Source organism: Panicum virgatum, chromosome 9K, assembly GCF_016808335.1.
Source record: "Panicum virgatum strain AP13 chromosome 9K, P.virgatum_v5, whole genome shotgun sequence".
Taxonomy (NCBI): Eukaryota; Viridiplantae; Streptophyta; class Magnoliopsida; order Poales; family Poaceae; genus Panicum; species Panicum virgatum.
The window spans coordinates 68,029,791-68,051,110 of NC_053144.1; the positions used below are offsets into that span (position 1 = coordinate 68,029,791).

Genomic DNA, 21,320 nt, shown 5'->3' on the forward strand with positions numbered 1-21,320 from the left:
GGCGGGTTCCACGGGTTCGTTCTCCGACGGTCCGGTCACTAAAATGCATGAATGCGATGCAAGAGTTAAGAAATGAACTAAACAACAAGGATAAATCATGAAACAATTTGAGCATGCAGAGGACTATGCAAAGAACCCATGAAAATTGGTTGCACAGCAAAAGCATTTTCCTATAAGAAATCATAAATAGAACAATTTTCAGCTAATCAAAACAAGATAAATCAGGAAAGACATGCAACCTAAACTAAACAAATCCAAGAAAAATTATCCTAGGAACTAGGCAGGAACACAAGGCTAACAAAACTGGTTTTGCCATTTTATCACTTTCCTGCAAAAAGTTCCACAATAAACTATATTTTGGACAGCAAGCACGAAATCGAAATGAAACCCTAACCAACAGCAAGGAAACACACGAACAAGCTGAACCACTGAAAACTACACCTCACAAGGAGTCTAACAAAATTTGGTTTAGCATTTTTCTAGCAGTACACAAATAACCAAGCAATAAACTCACTTTTGCAAGATAAAACAATAGATAAATCTACAGCAAAGTAACATGCAAAACAATATTTTTCCTAAGTAGATCTAAGCTAGAGGAATCTAACAAAACAAGTCTCACAATTTTTGGAGCTACACATGATTTTCTATGGATTTTGCAAGTTTGCAGAAAAACTAAACCTAATAAAACCCTAGCTAAAACGCTAGGTGCACCCCCAGCCGGCCAGCCCAGGCGCCGACAGGCGGGGCCCACGGGCCAGCGGGCCGCCCAGCCGGGTCAAGGCGAGGCCGGCCTTGACCACGGCGTGGGCGCGGCCACGGCGTCGCGCGCGTCGCGCGGCGCGCACGCGCGTGCGCGGCGGCGGCGAGCGGCGGCGGCGCAAAGCGGCGCAACGGGGCGGGGCCAGAGAGGGAAAGTGGAGGCGCGCACGGCGAGGCGGAGGTGGCGGCGAGGCTCACCGGAGGTGGTGCGGGCGAGGAGCGGCGGCGGACCGGCGGCGTGACGAGCAGAGGCGGCGGCGGGCGGAGGCGCTCGTCGCCGGCGCTGCAAGAAGGGAGAGAAGGCCGGGTGAGGGCCAAAATCGGAGGAGGAGGAGGAGAGCTACGTGATGCGCGTGCTAGATCGGGGAGAACCTCACCGGCGGCGACGAATCGCGGCGGCGGGCGGCGACGGGAGCTCGGGGGCGGCGGCGGCAATGGAGGGGGGCTAGGGTTTGAGGCGGGGAACGGGGACGGGCCGGGCGTGGATAGGGAGAGGGGCGAGGGAGGAGCGAAGGGCGGCACGGCACACGACGATGAACGGCACATGGCGCGGCTCACGAGGATGGCCGGCGGCGGCGACGCGTGCCGCGGCGCGCGGGAGAAAACAGAGAGGAGGGAGAGAGGAGGCTGACAGGTGGGCCCGGGCGCGATTTTCATTTTCATTTTCATTTTTTTTCTGGGTTGTGACAATCTCCCCCCCCTTAAGAAAATCTCGTCCCGAGATTTAGGTAGACAAGAGGGGAAGGATAAAACTCGGACTAGGTTGAGGCCATATTCACCTAGACAGGATAAACATCTAAGAGATGATGCACAAAGGCAGGGATGATGTGGTGTGAGACATTCCTAGGGTTTTCTTGATGGTGACTGTGTCCACATATAACAGTATCTAGGAAACTGAACTTCATCAAGAAAGTGGAGTGAGGTAGGGAGAAAACTTACTCATCGGAAAAGAATTCCGGATATTCTTGACGTAACCGATCCTCACGCTCCCACGTGGCTTCATCTTCGGAATGATTGCTCCATTGGACCTTTATAAACTTCACCATGTTACGCTTCACCTTTCTTTCATCTCGATCAAGAATGGCAATTGGGTGTTCCTCGTAGGTAAGGCCCGGTTGAAGATCAAGTGACTCAATGTCGACGGCGTCAGCTGGAACACGATGGCACTGCTTCAATTGAGAGATATGAAAGACATTATGAACTGCGGAGAGTGATTGAGGAAGTTCCAATTGATAAGCCACTGCTCCAACTTTCTTGATGATCCGGAAAGGTCCGACATAGCGTGGCGCTAATTTTCCTCTGACTTGAAAACGGCGAGTGCCCTTAAATGGAGAAACCTTGAGATAGACATAATCACCAATCTTGAGATGGAGTTCTCGGCGACAACGATCAGCATAAGTCTTTTGACGAGATTGAGCAATACGAAGATTCTCACGAATAATCCTGACTTGATCCTCGGCATCTTTCACTAAATCTGGACCATAGAAAGGCCTTTCTCCCGATTCGGACCAGTTGATCGGAGTTCTGCACCGTCTTCCATAAAGGGCTTCAAAAGGAGACATCTTGATACTTGCTTGATAACTATTGTTGTAAGAAAACTCTGCGAATGGCAAGCATGTAACCCATTTCTTCTCATATATAAGAGCACAGGCTCGCAGCATGTCTTCTAAGACTTGATTGACTCTCTCGGCTTGACCGTCGGTTTGAGGATGATAAGCAGTACTGTAGGTGAGATCGGTTCCCATGGCTTCATGCAGACTTCTCCAAAAGTCAGCAACAAATTGAGGGCCGCGATCCGAGACAATTTTCTTAGGAACACCATGAAGACAGACAATGCAAGTGAGATACAACTCCGCATACTGCTTGGCATGATAAGTAGTCTTCACTGGAAAGAAATGAGCCGACTTTGTCAATCGATCCACAATTACCCATATAGAATCATATCCTTGAGAAGACCTGGGTAACCCAGTGATGAAAATCCATTCCAATTTCTTCCCACTTCCATGATGGGATAGGCAAGGGCTGAAGAGTACCAGCTGGTTTAAGATGCTCGGCTTTAACCCTTTGGCAAACATCGCACTCAGAGACGTACCGAGCAATTTCTCGCTTCATGCGAGTCCACCAAAATCTTAGCTTGAGATCTTGATACATTTTTGTACTACCTGGGTGAATGGAAAATTGAGAATTGTGGGCTTCATCAAGGATAATTCACCTGAGCTTATGATCCTTTGGCACCACAATTCGCTTCCCAAAGAATAGAACCCCTTGATCATCCGTAGAGAAACACCGAGCTTTGCCCTCATTCATTAGCTCCCGAATTCGAGCCATACCCTTATTCTTCTTTTGGACTTCCTTAATTTGATCATAAAGATCAGATCTGACTGTAAGAGTAGCAAGATAGCCTTCTTTGACCATAGAAATTCCAAGTTTCCGAAGATCATCACAAAGAGTGTGCACAGGAGGAGCTATGGTCAAGCAGTTGCATTGAGCCTTTCGGCTTAGTGCATCGGCGACGACATTCGCCTTACCAGGATGATAGTGTACTTCGATGTCATAATCCTTGATTAACTCAAGCCATCGACGTTGCCTCATATTGAGATCAGATTGAGTGAAAATATACTTGAGGCTCTTGTGATCAGTATAGATGTTGCAATGATTACCGAGCAGATAATGACGCCATATCTTTAGAGCATGGACAACCGCCGCAAGCTCTAAATCATGGGTAGGATAATTTTCTTCATGACGCTTGAGTTGACGAGAAGCATAGGCCACCACTCGGCCTTCTTGCATAAGAACACAGCCAAGACCGATGCGAGAAGCATCGCAATAAACATCGAAACTCTTGGAAATATCTGGCTGAGCAAGAACTGGAGCAGTAGTGAGACGATCCTTGAAGGTTTGAAAGGCTTCTTCACAGGCTGGGGACCACTCAAACTTGACCCCATTCTTTAGTAACTCGGTCATAGGCTTTGCAATTTTAGAGAAATTCTCTATGAACCGGCGGTAATATCCCGCAAGTCCCAGAAAACTCCGAACCTCATGGACATTCTGAGGTTGCTTCCAATCCAGAACATCTTGCACCTTACTAGGATCTACAGCAATACCATCCTTGGAGAGGACATGACCAAGAAAAGATACTTCTTCAAGCCAAAACTCACATTTGCTAAACTTAGCATAAAGACGATGCTCCCTAAGTTTTTGAAGGACAATATGAATATGACGAGCATGATCTTCTTTGGTCTTGGAATAAATGAGGATATCATCAATGAAGATGATCACAAAGACATCAAGTTCCTCCATGAAGATGCTATTCATCAGATACATGAAATAGGCCGGTGCATTGGTGAGGCCGAAAGATATGACAGTGAATTCATAAAGACCATATCTAGTAGAGAAAGCCGTTTTCGGAATGTCTTCAGTTCGAATCTTGATTTGATGATAACCCAACCTTAAATCAATCTTAGAGAAATAACGAGCTCCAAAGAGTTGATCAAACAAGATATCAATCCGTGGAAGAGGATATTTGTTCTTGACAGTGACTTCGTTTAACGGACGGTAATCAACACACAACCGTAAACTATCATCTTTCTTCTTGACAAAAAGAGCCGGGCATCCCCATGGAGAGGAGCTCGGACGAATGAAACCCTTGTCCAATAAAGTCTTGAGTTGTTTCTTTAATTCTTTCAACTCATTGGGAGGCATTCGGTAAGGCTGTCTAGAGATAGGAGCAGTTCCGGGCTTGAGCTCTATGACGAACTCCACCTCACGATCAGGAGGCATACCCGGTAATTCTTCTGGGAAGACATCCGGATACTCACAAATCACGGGAATATCTTCCAACGCCGTGGTTTTGGTACCCGCCAAGGCATATATACAAGATTCCATCTTGGCAAGAGAGAGTAGAACTCTACTCCCAGAAGGGTGCAAAAGATCAATGGTGCGGGGCCCACATTTGATAACTCCGTCATGCTTACCCAACCAATTCATCCCAAGAATCACATCTAAACCCATCTGATCTAGGACAAGAAGATTAGCTTGGAAAATAGCTCCCTCGATGAGAATTGGAACCCTATCCACAAAGTTTCTAGAAATGATCTCTCCACCCGGTGATTCTATATGGTATGGCATTGGTAGATTTTGCATTTCAAGCTTATATGCAGCACAAATTTCTTGCTGATGAAAGAAAAAGTTGCTCCAGAATAAAAAAGAACCATAGCAGGGTGAGATTTGATTAGGAGCGTACCCATAAGAACTTCGGCATTTTCCGGAATTTCTTCAGCGGTGGTGTAGTTGAGACGGCCACGTTTAGGAGCTTGTTGTGGCTTAGCTTCTTGACGCTGTGCTTGAGGCAGAGGAGTGTTAGGCCTGGGTGCATTGAAGGCACCGCCACGCCTCGGAGAGGGGCAATCCCTAGAGATGTGGCCTAAGCCACCACAATTGAAGCACGGACCCTTTGCGGTCACACCTGGGTTGTTCCAATAGGCACTGACCGGCCTAGAAGCTTGTCCTTGAGGAGGTTGAGGGTGACGCACAATCCACATAGGACGTGGAGCTTGAGCACCCGGCGCCCGAGGTGGAAAAGGAGAAGGCCCCAGACGTGGACGTGAGGAGCTACCGCCTGCTGAGGTAGGAGCGGGGCGCTTGTTCTTTGCTTCCAGATTCTTCATCTTGTGCTCGGCTCTAATGGCAATATTCACCAAGTCATTGAAGTCTTCAAACTTGGTAGTAGAGAGCTTGTCTTGCAACTCTGCAGAGAGCCCATCGTACAGGCGTTCTTGCTTCTTGGCATCGGTGGCCACTTCTTCAGGTGCATACTGGGAAAGGGTATTGAAGATATTCACATATGCCATCACATCACGACTTCCTTGAGTAAGATTCAGAAATTCCTTTTTCTTGATGTCCATGATACCCTTGGGAATATGGAAGGAGCGAAAAGCTGTGCGGAACTCCTCCCATGTGAAGCGGTAGTTGGCAGGGTGAGATGCCTTGAAATTCCGCCACCAAGCCCCAGGGGCATCATGCAGTTGATGAGCAGCAAAGAGTACCTTCTCATGTGGCTCACATTCAATAAGACCAAGCTTCTCTTCAATGACATTGAGCCAGAAATCCGCATCCAGAGGATCCTTGGAACCACGGAAGATGGGAGGATTGGTGCGGAAGAAATCCCCGAACCTGTTCACTTGAGGCTCAGCTCTTGGACCATTATTGCCGGCATTGCCCAACTGATTGACTAAGTGCGCCATGAGTTCAGTTTGCCGGGCCAGGACGTCCGCGAGATTTGGGTGAACTGGAGGATTAGGAAGGGGATCCTCGTTGTTGCGGTGGTTATTGCCACCCGAACCACTGGCACCATCCCTTTCATTTCCTGAACGCAACACCATCCTGTTAACAAACAAAACGGTTAGCGGTCAGGAATGAAAGATAGAGGATGCACAAAGGAAAGGTGGAAAGACAATGTGTAGATAAAAATCTAACACATGATCAACACCAGAGTAGCAACTCTAAGAGATAGAGCAGATTTGGTCCACTAAGATTAGCAAGAACGAGATCAGCGAAAACTAGACCACGACACACTAAATCAGTTAGATGCAGGTTTGAAAACCACAAGAGAATATGCATGCATGCGAGGTATGAATGCAACATGACGTCTCCTCACAGCGTGAGCACGCCTTAACGTTCTAGCACTCACTTACGATCCGCAACAACCGCATTGTCCAACAGCGCTACAACCCTCCTAATAGCATTTAGGACAATGGGTGATTCCCACCCTCTCAACTCCGGTAAAAGGCTCAAAAGGTTTCCAGAGGGTAAAAGGGTTTCCTACGCTCCCGCTACTCATTCAGACAAGAGAGGTTAAGCATATCTTAATTAAGCAGATGAAGCAATAAGAAGGAATTAGTTCTAAGACCAAGGAAGAAAGGTAGCAACCAGCCTTAAGTTCAAAGTTTTAGCAAAAGTAAACATTAGTGCAAGTAGTCAAATTTTATTTTACTCTCAACCCACTAAGCAAATTTTAGGTTCACTTCATGGAAACTCAGCTCTGATACCCGTTGTGAGAACCGCCCAATTTGATACTATTTTAAACGAACCGCCGGTCATTATCACCCAGATGAGAGTTAACACGTGCTTGCCGTAGAGCAAGCCACGTGTTATCCCACATCTAGAGACACGAATAACCGACACTTCATTCATTCAAAATAATACCAAATCTGGTAGTCCCGGTATGTGCTCCAACATACGCCCAGGATCAGCTTATGCACATACCGTATACAATCGAATACATAGCCAACAATCCACAAAGAGCAGTTATATAAAACCAGAGTTCGAGACTTAATATTACAAGTTCAATATAGGTGGGTTTCAAGCTTCACTTTACAAGCCTTGGGCTCACGCGAGTCATATTAAACAGAGATTTAGAGCTTATTGAAAATACATGCTCTCCCGAAGCTCAGCTACGATAAAACTTACTTAAGATGATGATGCCTTGCTCAAGGACATCACCACAGCAGCACAGCCTACTCTTCCCCCGCATTTGGATCAGCGGGGTAGAAATGGCCGAACACCACTTCTGGCTCACCTGCAACTAGGTTTAGAAAGCACCCTGAGTACAAAAGGTACTCCGCAAGACTTACGCGATTAAATAAACAAGGATCATGCAAAGGCTCAAGGAAAAGCTTTAAGTTTAAGTATTTATTGCATAAGCATAAGCTGCCTAGACTATCACCTAGCAAACTTAATTAATCTTGCCCAACCCCCAGAATTTTAGTTGATTAAGAGAGTAACACAATATACATAACAGATCCTCAACATGACATGAAACTAAAGCCAACAAAACCGAAACTCTCTATGAAGAATTCGACGAACCAAGAGCTTGCTCATATCCGAGAGCGCGGCAATTCGAATTGGTTATAACCTTGCAAGGGTGTACTACTTTACCCACACGACGCGAGAACCATGCGACTCACCCAACCGATCACGCCGGGCAAGGGGGTACTCACGTCAACCGTTCCCAACCAGGCTCAACCGTTGAGGGTACGCCCAGCTTGCGCATGGAGACTTAGTTCCACCGAGGACATCTCTAAATTTTCCTACACATAGCTCCACTCGGGGACCTGCTAAGCCTCCCTGCATAGCCCGATGGCCACGCATCTGGGACCGGGCCCCAATGATCAAGTCGAAGAAGGTATTTGGCTCATCCGTTCCATTATATTGGATATGTGGTAGCACGGAAAGGTGCTCAAGGCCGATGGCATCAACTCGGTCCTTAATCGATTCAAGCGGACTATGCCCATGTGACTTCATTCTCTAGGCCCTACTATTCCGCTCGAATCTCGATACTACCAAACTCATACCACTAAACCAAACCAGTGCGATCAAGGGTAACCAGTAAGTGTGATCCTCCAGACTATTCCTGTCTAGCAAGCAAAAGAAGTACTCTAAGCCGGGCTAAGCATCTAGTCAGATTAAGTTATTACTGACTAACTAGTGACAAGGACATGGTTAACAATTCAAGGAAGATAATGCAGGAAATTAGGTATAAGAATGCAATACATACATACTATAAATAACCCAACATTACCCGGTGGGATAACTAACTCAGATTAAGTAGGAGCAAGGAATCATGCTTAGCTACTTGCCTGGGTTAACTTCCGACTCGACCACGAACGGGGCTCCGGGTTCAGGCTCGACGGGCTCGGCGGGTTCCACGGGTTCGTTCTCCGACGGTCCGGTCACTAAAATGCATGAATGCGATGCAAGAGTTAAGAAATGAACTAAACAACAAGGATAAATCATGAAACAATTTGAGCATGCAGAGGACTATGCAAAGAACCCATGAAAATTGGTTGCACAGCAAAAGCATTTTCCTATAAGAAATCATAAATAGAACAATTTTCAGCTAATCAAAACAAGATAAATCAGGAAAGACATGCAACCTAAACTAAACAAATCCAAGAAAAATTATCCTAGGAACTAGGCAGGAACACAAGGCTAACAAAACTGGTTTTGCCATTTTATCACTTTCCTGCAAAAAGTTCCACAATAAACTATATTTTGGACAGCAAGCACGAAATCGAAATGAAACCCTAACCAACAGCAAGGAAACACATGAACAAGCTGCACCACTGAAAACTACACCTCACAAGGAGTCTAACAAAATTTGGTTTAGCATTTTTCTAGCAGTACACAAATAACCAAGCAATAAACTCACTTTTGCAAGATAAAACAATAGATAAATCTACAGCAAAGTAACATGCAAAACAATATTTTTCCTAAGTAGATCTAAGCTAGAGGAATCTAACAAAACAAGTCTCACAATTTTTGGAGCTACAAATGATTTTCTATGGATTTTGCAAGTTTGCAGAAAAACTAAACCTAATAAAACCCTAGCTAAAACGCTAGGTGCACCCCCAGCCGGCCAGCCCAGGCGCCGACAGGTGGGGCCCACGGGCCAGCGGGCCGCCCAGCCGGGTCAAGGCGAGGCCGGCCTTGACCACGGCGTGGGCGCGGCCACGGCGTCGCGCGCGTCGCGCGGCGCGCACGCGCGTGCGCGGCGGCGGCGAGCGGCGGCGGCGCGAAGCGGCGCAACGGGGCGGGGCCAGAGAGGGAAAGTGGAGGCGCGCACGGCGAGGCGGAGGTGGCGGCGAGGCTCACCGGAGGTGGTGCGGGCGAGGAGCGGCGGCGGACCGGCGGCGTGACGAGCAGAGGCGGCGGCGGGCGGAGGCGCTCGTCGCCGGCGCTGCAGGAAGGGAGAGAAGGCCGGGTGAGGGCCAAAATCGGAGGAGGAGGAGGAGGAGAGCTACGTGATGCGCGTGCTAGATCGGGGAGAACCTCACCGGCGGCGACGAATCGCGGCGGCAGGCGGCGACGGGAGCTCGGGGGCGGCGGCGGCAATGGAGGGGGGCTAGGGTTTGAGGCGGGGAACGGGGACGGGCCGGGCGTGGATAGGGAGAGGGGCGAGGGAGGAGCGAAGGGCGGCACGGCACACGACGATGAACGGCACGTGGCGCGGCTCACGAGGATGGCCGGCGGCGGCGACGCGTGTCGCGGCGCGCTGGAGAAAACAGAGAGGAGGGAGAGAGGAGGCTGACAGGTGGGCCCGGGCGCGATTTTCATTTTCATTTTCATTTTTTTTTCTGGGTTGTGACACACACTAAATTACGGGGCTGGTCATCAGGCTGCCGGCTATGCAGGAACTCACGTCGCCGCCTTCCGGGAACGGAGGACAGGAGATGATGTCCATGGAGGAGCTTCCCTTCAATTCTTACGACAGGACGAGGCACTGGCGTGCTGCCGAATGCCGATGCTTCAAGTCTCGGGAAGGGAGCATCTCGGTGGCGGGTCGGCGGCTACGGCAGCCCAGTGGCGGGTCGGTGGCCACGGCGGAACGACATGGATTGTTGGTAGGAGAAGGGCGACAGAAATTGTTGATCAGTGTCGAGACTTTTTTGAAAATCTTCAAAGAAAAGTAACAGATGCTATACTATAGCAGGTGAACTATAGAGTAGAACTTGATAAAATCTCTCCAACACTGCTAGCTTTGTTGATTAGTAAGCTGCATAAAGGCGTGCTCGTGCTTTCAAGCTCCGGCGGTGCTATGCAGAGGACCTCGTGTTGTTCATGAATATTCAGTAATTTTTAAAAGAAAATATATTCAGTTACATATGGTTGCGGCCGTCTGGTGTCATGTTTGGCGTTGAGAATTAAGTGACAATTGGTAATCAGTTGTCTGATTCCATGGCCCAGAAGGTTGCGGAGTCAGTCGGCATGCATATATAGATGTATCCAAGAATGTTTAACTTGGGTATTCAGACCGTGTGGTTGTAAGTGAGGTACCTCCACTTCATGACAGCTTTGCTTTGCTTTGTGGTCCTTAAGATTTTGCTTTTGTTACAATAAAATTGATTCAGATAGCATCATTTGGAGATGGTTTCTTCAAGCTTCCATATAGGGCCGTGTTTGTTTAAAATATATGAAAATACTGTAGCACCTCTGACCACTAATTTAGAGAAGTAAACGAAGTCTAATTACAAAACCACATCCACAACCCCCCGTGTAAATCGCGAGACGAATCTAATGAGGCATTTGACCGCGTGATTAGAGGATAAGTACTGTAGCATCACTGTAGCAAATCATCGATTAATTACTGCCATTAGATTCGTCTCGAAAAGTTACACCCATCCCTGAAAAGGTTCTGCAAATAAATTTCATTTAGTACTCCATGCATGCGAGATTCTCCTCTCGGGAAACGTGCCGGTAAAAAACCAAACACGCCTAGAATAGTTTTGCTGTCACCATTCTGATATGTAGGACCATTTTATTAATTAGATGCAGTACCAAAGCGATATGTCTGAATAGCAATTTATTTACGGCATGTAAATTGAACCAATGCCATTTATTACTGGTATTGTCTCTATTTTGTCCCCAATTATTTTAAGCATTTTGCTGAATACATTGTTTTAAAATTCTTATTTATAAGATTTCTCTAATTTTTTAAAAAATTTACGTGCGTGCGGCACGTGCGTCTCTGCTAGTCAACTAAAAGACGTGATGCAATCCAGAGCTCCATATGGAAATAATAAAATAATGCGGCAAGGATGCTAATCATGATATTTGGAGACTATTTTAATTACCCAATAAATCCATGACGTGCTTAGGAAAGCCCAAGTCCATGACGTGCTCAGGTTGGACTGCACTTCATCTCCATCTGCATGGTTCCTCCATACCCTCCTGGTTTGACATTTAATTTCATCATCTCGCGAGAAGGCACAGGACTAAGTGTACCAGCACCGTCCAAATTAAACCGGCTTAAATGTACTAACCATCATCGTAATACTTAATCTAGTTACTGTGCACTTAAAACGGTGTAACCTGACAGGCTGTCGGGTAAAATCCCGATTAAACTACTGTACTCCAGGATCACAATTGCACTTAGACCCGTACGAAGACGAGCACAGGTGATACCAGCACACAGAAGTCTTCAAATAAATTTACAACACCGGTTTTACATAAAAGGTTTAAATACAAACAACAGAGTTCAAACGCACAGCGGAAGTTTAAAACTGAGTTCGAAATACAATACGATAACTATGATGACGATAAAAGGTGAGCCCCACATCCTGCCCACCGATGTGACGCCAACCTGCCCAATCTTCACGGGGAAGACGGGGCCCACTCGACGGTCCAACCCGGAGGAAGCGGCTGTCCAATCCAGGACGCACAGATCTCCTCGAAGTCCGCAGGGACACAACCTGCTCAGAAGGGTTACAACAACAACCCTGAGTATACTAATATTCAGCAAGGCTTACCCGACTCTGGGTATACTTAGCCCATTACCTAGACATGCAAAGCTTTTTGGCTCTGGAGTTCTTTTGCTGAAAGGCTGCTAGAAGTGAATCCTTACTTTCAATATTTTAGCTCCATTTAGTATACCAAGTATTAATTACATTCGCCTAATCATCTAGAGCACACATGGTGGAACCGATTATCTTTCAGCAACTTCCAAACCAATCTTTTTCATTCCGTTTTCATTCCACTTTTTTACTACGATGTGACAAAGTGACCAAGATTCTCTTAACCGAGAGAGACGGCGAATCGATCCGATTTAACCTTGCAAGGTGGACCTAACTCACACGACACGCGTAAACCCCGTCGGGCCACACACGTCAACTGTTCCCATCATCACCCCGACGTCTGAATCACGCCTGCCAAAACCCGGGTGAAGGGTCCCTCACAGCGAACTCCCAGAGAACTAGGAGGCGACATACACTCCAACACCCGCCATCATCCCACTCCCAGAGTAGCAGGTCGCGATTCAAAGTATCGTTGCAAATCAGGTAATTAGCTTACCGGTTTCGACTACCTCCTACTTCAGGCATGTGGTTAGTACTGTTCAAACTCAGTCAACACTGCCAACAACGGAACGGTCCTCAATCGACACAGGCGGAGCTTACTTTCCATCCATTCCATACCATTAATCCAACTCATATCCGCCCGGTCTCCATTTCTCTTTACTCCACAATTCATTACAAGCCAAAGCTAAGGGATCAAGATCCTAAACTCGCGAGTGACAGTAATCACTCGACTTCTACCGAATTCCTATTTAGCAAAGCATTTCTATCGACACCTGCATACTAGTATAGGCCCACGGTACCTAGGGAGACATGCATACTATGGTTCCATTCAACTCCTAGAACATAAATGCACAATACTTAAATAAACATTGAATAAATTAAATTAAAGTTATGCTCCGGGGCTTGCCTTGCAGGTCAGCGGGGTTAACAAAGTCTGCTGGAGCGTGCTCAACAGCGTCCTCCTGCTGCTCACCGGCTCGTGGCTCCTGGACCGGCTCAACGATCAGCTCGTGGGCGACTTCGCTCGCGGCGTCTACACGAATAAAATATGCCATGCAACCATTAGGACACAGAGCAATGCATAAGTGCTGCTGATGCGATTCCAAAAGTTAAAACATTTTAGCCTGAAGTGTTTCCTTCAAAACAGCCACTACTAAAACGGCTTAGGGTAGCATGGAGTGAAACAAAAACTAGCCTTGCTGAAGTTACACATGCATGCAACAATTAACTAACAAAACTTAAAAAGGAAAGAGCATGGCTAGGAACAAATCATAAGTAAAACCCTAACATGCATACATGATCTAGCAACTAAAATTTACCAGATCAACGTGAATGCAATAAAACATGCCTCACACATTTTTCCAACATTTATTGATATAGAAAACATTTCTTTTAGCCCTAGAAAAGGAAAACAAACACTAACAGATCCACAACCAAGCACATAGGCTATGCATCTGAAAATTTTACTGTGGGTTACACATGCAAGGATAAGGCTACTGCAAATTTTTCATAAATTTTAGAGCACTAGAATAACCAGTAATAAATAAACTAGGTTTAACGCAAACCGGATTTTCAGCAGGGCAAAAGTGATAAAGTGCATGCTTAAGGATTTTTTCTCTGAAGATCAAGATTTTAGAAACCTAACAAAATTGGTTTGGCATTTTTCGCATTCTTTTGTGAATTTCTATGGATTTTTAAGTTTCAGCTAAAATAATAAATGAAAAACATAAAAAGGGGGGCTGACAGCCGGGCCCCACTTGCCAGTGGGCGCCGGCCCAGCTTGGCCCCCCTCCTCTGCTTCACGCGCGCCGTGCGCCACGGCCGTGGACGGCGGGGCGGCCAGCACCGCGGCGGCGGCGGCGTCCCGGCCCGCCCGCTGCTCGCCGGCGGCGCGGCCCGGCCCGCCCGCGGCCTAGGCAGCTCGGCGTAGCCGGCGCCCACGGCGGCGCAGGGGGGGCGCGCTCAGCGCGGCTAGCGGCGGCGTAGGGGGCAGGGCAACGGCGGCGGCGGTGTTCCGGTCCGGTCGGGGCCGGTCGGCGGCGGGGGTGGGCGGCGCGAGCATCAGGGAGCCCAGGCGGCCCTAGGGCGCACGGCAGCGGCGAGCGGCGGCGCACAGGGAGGCTCGGCGGCGTGCGCGCGGAGGCGGCGGCGCGGCCACGGCGGCGGCCGCGGATTCCGGCGGGGAAAAGCTCGGGAAGATAGAGGAGGGCGCGATTGAGCTCACCGGGGGTCGATTTGGGGCGGAGGATGGCCGGAAGGTGGTCGTCGACGAGAGGGGCGAAGCTCGGGGCGGAGCTTCAATGGTGGACGGCGGTCTGGTGCGCGATTTCGGCCGGGTAGGGCTCAGCCGCGCTCGTGGGTGGTTGGAGTGGGTGGACGGCGAGGCTGCGCAGCTCGGGGTGCGACGAATCGAGGTGAGGCGGCGAGCCGTGGCCGGCGCGACGAACGGCGGCGACTCTGCTCGACTCGGGTCGCACGAGCTCGAGGATGGGAATGGAAGGGAGGACGGGACGGGGCAGGAAGGTTCGAGGGTGTCCGCGAGGATACGAGCAGCTCAGACGTCGAGGATCGCCGGGATTGCCGACGTGTGGAGGCTGCGCCGACAAGCACAGGCGCCGGTATGGCCGGCGAGCGTCACAGTGGAAACGCTGGAGCTCTCACTGTTGACTCGTTTGAATGATTTTGACTCCAGTTTGACATGCTAAAACTCCAAATTTCATATGGTAACATGAAATTTGGCCAAAATAAAAGTTGTAGAGGATTAAAAGATCTACAACTTTCGTTTTGGGCGAAAATCGATTTGAGGCTCAGATCAAGGACAAAAACGAGATCGAACACAGCTAACTAGATGTTTACTAAGCGAACACGATTAGTGTTAACGACGAATTTGAGTCCACGATTAGCGAGTTAACTCAAGATTAACGAGACGATTAACACAGGGGTGTTACAACTAGATTGAGTAGAAATCTGCTTGGTTGCTTTTATTTTCTTAAGAAATTTATCTCCTTGAAATATTAGCTTGTTCGGCAAAATAACCATACTGTCTATCATTTGCGTCACATTCAAAGAAAATGCACCAATCTCTACTACTAAAAAGAGACTAAGGGTGATAAAAAATTCAACAATTAGTCTGCCCTCGGTCTTTCGTCCTTCGTCATTTTTTAAAAAAAAATAGCTTCCAATCATTTCAGGTTCTGGGTCGGACATTCTTTGCTGGAAGTTAGCTTCTAATGGCTTGTGTTCCTCCAAGAGTGCCTACAAAATGCTGGCAATTGAAGAGACAACAAACTCTCCACCAATTAACATTCCCATGCAGGTCCTGCAGATCCTTCGTCAAAGTGTGGGCCGACAAGACAATTCAACCAAGGGTCAAGACATTTGCTTGGATGTTACTTAGACATGCTTTGGGCACTGCTAGCCGAGTGCACAAAATAATACCAAGCATTGATGAGACATGTTCACGTTGTGGTCGAATAGAGAATGAAAATCATTTTTTTTTTAGTGCAGCTTTGCCAGGGCAGTATGGTTTGGTTCAGCGCTAGGACTCAGAGCGGATGCTTTGCCATTATGAGGACATCGTCTCCATATCCAGGTAGCCACAATCCTAGAGCAAGGGCAATCACTAGCCACCACAGGCCTGGTTTTTTCTATCATGGGGTGCCTCTGGAAATCACGTAACGATCACAAGTTCAACAATGCACATTGGTCGGTTGCTAGAGTGCTTCATGAGGCTGTGGAAGAAGACTTATCTCTTTCTAATACTCCTAGGCATCAAACCAACCAACAATACTTACATCTAGGTACAAGACCTGCAACTATCACTATTCAATTATAGGACGGGCCAAAAATCTTTTGTGATGACTCTGTTTGTACACAACTTCCTCCAAATGCACACCTTGCAGAAGCCACAAGAGGAATGCATTACTCAATTATCAAGATTGGAAGTGAAGCCAACAAGTTTGCAAACAAGCTCACGAAGCAGGAAGACAAGCCCCAATTCCAAGTTCTTGCCTTTACTCATGCGAGGCTCTAGGGCATTCTCAAAATTGTATTGTGCAGATGGCACTACAAAACTTTTAATGGGGCATGTTTTGTCCCATTTCTGTACTTTGCGTTTGAGTTATGATTAATAAAATACTTACTGTTTCAAAAAAATCTCGCCCCACCCCGCGACCTTCGTTCAAAAAAAAAAACGGGATCTCGATCCCGTCCGTCGCCGCCCCCCGCCGTTGTCGCCCTCCGCCCGCCGGGGCGCGCCGTCCTCCGCCCATCGCCGCGCGCGCCGTCCTCCACCCGCCGCCGTGCGCGTCCTCCTCCCCGCCGCCGTGCGCGTCCTCCTCCCCCCAGCCGCGCGCGTCCTCCTCCGCCAGCCCGCCCGCCCGCCCGCCGGTGCGCGCCGTCCTCCGCCCGTCGCGCGTGCGCGGCCTCCTCCTCCCCGCCGCCGTGCGCGTCCTCCTCCCCGCCGCCGTGCGCGGCCTCCTCCGCCCCCGCCGTGCGCGTCGTCCTGACGCCGTCCTCCGCCGCCGCCGCGCGCGTCGTCCTCCGCCAGCCCGCCCGGACGCCGTCCTCCGCCCGTCGCCGCGCGCGCCGTCCTCCGCGCGCCGCCGCGCGCGTCCTCCTCCCCGCCGCCGTGCACGGACCACCAGGCGCTGCACGGGCGATCTGTCGGCGGCGGCACAGACGCCTAGGCCGCTGGCGCTCGGTCCAGTGGGAGCCTGGGAGGGGAGCGGAGGTTGTGCGGGCTGCCGCGCCCCTCCAACAATCCGTGGTCGCTCTGTCCCGGCGGCGACGCGCCCCTCCAGTCCTCCACCGATCCGTCATCTGTCCTCACTGCTACCTGGGCGCCCGAGTGCGACCACGACATCGCGGCCAGGTACCCTCCATCGTCGCCACCGCAGAGACGTTGTGTTCATCGTCACCGGCGCTGCAAACACGGTTGTTTAATTCAGTTTCATTGCTTGGTCACTTGTCACTGATCTGATACGAATTGGTCTCTTGTTTAATTTGATGTGGCGTGGGTCTGGTAGACAGAAATTTGTCAAACAATTCTTAGGGTTCAGATGCTGTTTCATTTGTCAAGCAAATGTTACTAGATCTGCACGATTGATGGGTGCATGTGATTGAATGGATAATATGTTCAGGGAAATTATTGCGGGTTTTAAATAATTTGTCACTGTGCCATAGCTCACACCTCTCAGATATATTTCACACAATTGTTGCTCTAAATTTGCTATTTTCTATCTCTATTCCCCGACCCGTCGACTGGGACAGGCCACCGATAATTCTGCATGGTGCGTTACTCCAGTACCGGTTCCCCTCCCCATTGGTCAAGCTTTTTTCTTTGTAGTTCCAAGCAGGCGCAGGCGCAGGAAGGTGCAACAAGGGGGGATGAGGAATGGTAGCATGGTGAGTTGCCGATGTCATTTAATTTTATTCCATTGGTATCATTTTGCTCCATTGCCTGAAAATATCGATGATCTATGGCTTTCTTTCTGAAACATTGAATGTGTAAATAGGAGCCATCTTTTCTCTGTCTGCAGGTTCTTGCATTGAAGGTGCATTCCTTGAATATGATGCACCGTGACCTGAAGTCTGACAACCTGTTATGGGCTATGGCTATATAAAGGTTAATGGGTATCAATTGCTATTTTTCAGCTTTCTCCAATTATCAGTCAATGCATGCTTGATTTTATTTCTTCTTTGGATGGTGCATACTGATTTCAGGATATTGAAAGTTGGCCTTATCAACAGCACGGATGGCCTATGTCAGGCCCAGACATGAGCAGCAACCGCTAAAGGGTGCGATTGGTTCCCTGTATGCAAGCTCAGCCTGGCCCGTGGGATGCAATGGTCAAATGATTGGTTGCTTGAATTACCCTTTGAGCCTGGCTCATGCGGTGCAAAACGTCTCTCTCAGCCTGGCTGCGCAGATACTGGAAAATCGAGCGTATCCGCGGAGCCAGGCTCGCATGGTGCGAGGTGGGTGCACTAGCAAGCGAGAGTAGGCAAAAAAAATGAGATTGGCTGCTAGTCGAACAGGTAACCAAACAGAATCTTTAACTAGACTGGCTCAACGCGTACGGGAACCAAACAAACTGCTGCTGCATGCGGCAAGCCTGGCCAGCGGCAGCCTGCACGCGAGGTGCGAGCCAGGCTCTGGTGGGGCAGAAACCAATCAGGCCCAAAGTTGATCGCAAAGGACATGCTAGACTACATGGCGCCCAAGGTTCTGTGTGGCATGGCCCATGGTTGGACACTGCCTGCTGCATGCTTGTGGCTTCAGTGCTAATGGGAAGGGAAGTGCGAAGTCATATTCAGTGACATGGTCCTAAGTCCTGTGGTCATAGCAGTAGCACGATGTGTATTTTGCTGGAGGGTTTCAAAGACACATCAAAGGTTATCTTATAGAAGACTAAGTGTTGCATTGAGGCTGAAGTCACAGTCCTTTGATCCTCCAAGACAGGTGATTTTTGAGAGCTTATGCGAAGTGTTATTCTCGCTAGAACCAGCTATATTGAGATTATGCCTGAATATTGTTTTGAATATATATGAATATATCAATCCTGTAGGCTCCCCACAGAACAACCCCTCCTTGAACTAATTGTCTTTTTAGAGTAGCTGAAGAATTGTTTTTGTTTGTCCATACTTTACAGTCTTTGTTAATTTGGCAATAAAAGCTTCCACATTGAGATATAATAGTTTTAACATTTTTGATACTCTCATTTTTTATCACTGTTGTGTACACGAGACACTGAATTGGGTGAATAGAGACTGTACTTGAGTTCGTTTGTTTCCATGTAACAAATCATATATGTTCTCAGTTATGATTATTTGATATTATATTATGTAATGCAAAAAACACACTTATCTCTTTCTACTTCTTTTTTTGATAAGAGCCACACTTATCTTATTGACTTGTTACTGGAATTCTCATGGCGCTCGAAATATTAATGTTCCATGTAGACTCCATTATAAATTTCGTTGCTATATACCTGTTATTAGTACTCCTATCAAAGTGCTATCAAAATTATACCACATTACGCTTTGAATTTTTTTGCTAGGCCTAGTTCAAAATCCACGATCCGCCGGCTACATGTGACTACCAGACTGTCAGTACAAACTTCAAGTAGATAAATACTCTGCCCAGCAGATCAATTTTCGTCAAAACATTCTTTTACCGTGTAACAAGATTCTGGTTGGTAAAAAAAATTAATAACAAAGTCAACAAGCTTCAGGGATCCCGGAAAACCATGGTGCCCTAGAGTACAGTATGAGTTTCCTTTTTTCTTGGGCCATGTGTATTCTGCTAGCAATTTGATGGTAGCCCATCTGTTTACTTGGCCCATGAAGAGCACTTCGCTGTTGCCGAAATGGACGATGCGGTGCGGAAGATGAGGGAGTGGTCGCCGCCGCCGCCGGCGTCGCCGTCGCTGCTGGTTCACAGCCCCAGGCAGACGGTCAGCCACCTCCGCAGACGCCGACCCCACCGCGACTGGGATCCCTCCTCGGGGTCCCCCTCCTTCGCCGCCCGCGACCACGGCCCTAAGCCGTCGGAGGTGTACGGCTTCGTCGGATCCATCACCACCGTCATCGCCACCGCCGTCTACCTCGCCTGGGCCTACACGCCCGAACCCTGCCTCCGCTCCCTCGGCATCACCTACTACCCTAGCAAGTAAGTATAAAGTATGTGCTTCTTGTCTGCTCACCCTCCTGCCTCCTGTCTGCGATCTTTTCTGTGCATTTGGTTTGAGCTCGTTCTGAATTTTGTGCCGTCAGCAGTCAGCGCTGGATTAGACACCGCATGAAATGATCATATTCAGATAAAATGAAATGAACATGAAGTTCACAAATGCACGGCGTCCTTGGTAGCTATAAATAAGTTCAATTCGGATCGATGCGTCTCGCAGTAGCTTATTGCAGGCTTGTTTGGTTGCTGTGTTTCCTCTCGTTCAGGTACTGGGCATTGGCGGTGCCGTCGTTCGTGATTGTTGCGGTGGCACTGTCCATGGTCATCTACATGGGTCTCAACTTCCTCGCCACTCCTCCCCCGACTTCCTTCAGCACCATCTTCGGTGATACTCAATTCCTTACCTCCTCCGTGTGGTCCTATTGTTCTGCAACTTCTTGTTACTAGATATAGTTAACATGTTCCGCGTTCTTGCTTCTCTTTAGCTATTCAGTGTTGGTTTTCTTCAAGTACTGCAAGGCCATCATAATAACGATCTTACCCTTTTCAATTCACAGATGAAAATAGTCGGGAGCGCATCATGTTTTCTCCTGCAACGGAAGAGGAGAGGCCAATCGAGCCCATTTCAGACATTAGTGTTGTTCAGACCAACAATCTTATGTTTGGTAATACCTGAATGCTCATAACATTGGAGTACCTAGAGGGAGAAATTTTGATCGGTTTTTTTAATTCAATTTTTTTTAATGCAAATAGATTTAATCTAATAATTTCTTTTAGATTAAGTCTTAGGTCCCTTTTCTTTTTTATTGAATTAACTAATTCATTTCCTTTTTAGTTTTGGATTTTTGATATTTTTTTGATTTGATTTGGCATTATTCAACAAGAAAAAAAGAAAAATTTCGACAAATTCCTTTTTTTTTTGAAAATTATGTGATAATTATGAGAACCAATCCTACTACTTCGCTTGCCGGGGTTTCCACAAAAAAGCACTTTCAGTTTGCCTTCATAAGCAATCGGGGAAATTGAACCTTCCTTTTTGTGTCTGAAAGAACCCCCAGGCTTCCCCTGTTCCCCTGTGTACAACTTCACCTGTTTCTTGTGCAGTAATGCAATGTGTTGTAATAGAATTTTTTTTTGTCTGTATGATAGTTCTTTCCTAGCACAGTTTGCCTTTTTGTAAACCATTTTCCTTCTGCTTGTTAAATTTATGGCTTGATGGGTCGTGTAGGTGGATGATCAGTTTAGTTCTGGGATGGAAAACGTTACCTGCAGACCGGTGGCGCGAGCGCGCGACCTCGGCGGCCCATCAATCGGCCTGCTCTGTATTTCTGTATGGTCCGGACGTCCGGCATCCCCTACGTCCATGCGCTCTTCTCTACGGCTTTTTTCCCCCACCTACTCTATCTTGTTCCCTCCTTTTCAAATGAAATTTGTCTATTAAAAATATTGTATCTTTCTCATAAGAACTCCGTTTTGAGTACCGATTGCACCGTTGTGTTCTACGTGACAAAACAAATAAAATT

At 48.0% G+C, this 21,320-nt stretch overlaps 1 protein-coding gene across 3 annotated transcripts; it reads left to right on the forward strand.

Annotated features, from left to right (window-relative positions):
* Positions 1 to 16,704: 16,704 nt before the first annotated feature.
* Positions 16,705 to 21,001, forward strand: LOC120647354 (phosphatidylinositol N-acetylglucosaminyltransferase subunit P-like). 3 transcript variants are annotated; one of them, XM_039924120.1, is made up of 6 exons: positions 16,705 to 17,516; positions 17,651 to 17,736; positions 17,835 to 18,573; positions 19,461 to 19,782; positions 20,064 to 20,182; positions 20,355 to 21,001. In XM_039924120.1, the coding sequence occupies exons 4-6, from the start codon at positions 19,481 to 19,483 to the stop codon at positions 20,471 to 20,473; spliced, it is 540 nt and encodes a 179-aa protein (XP_039780054.1). In that variant the 5' UTR covers positions 16,705 to 17,516; positions 17,651 to 17,736; positions 17,835 to 18,573; positions 19,461 to 19,480; the 3' UTR covers positions 20,474 to 21,001. The 3 variants fall into 3 exon arrangements, with proteins under 3 accessions (XP_039780054.1, XP_039780053.1, XP_039780052.1); XM_039924119.1 differs by having other exon boundaries at positions 16,705 to 16,983; positions 17,382 to 17,516; positions 17,651 to 18,573; XM_039924118.1 differs by having other exon boundaries at positions 17,651 to 18,573.
* Positions 21,002 to 21,320: the final 319 nt, after the last annotated feature.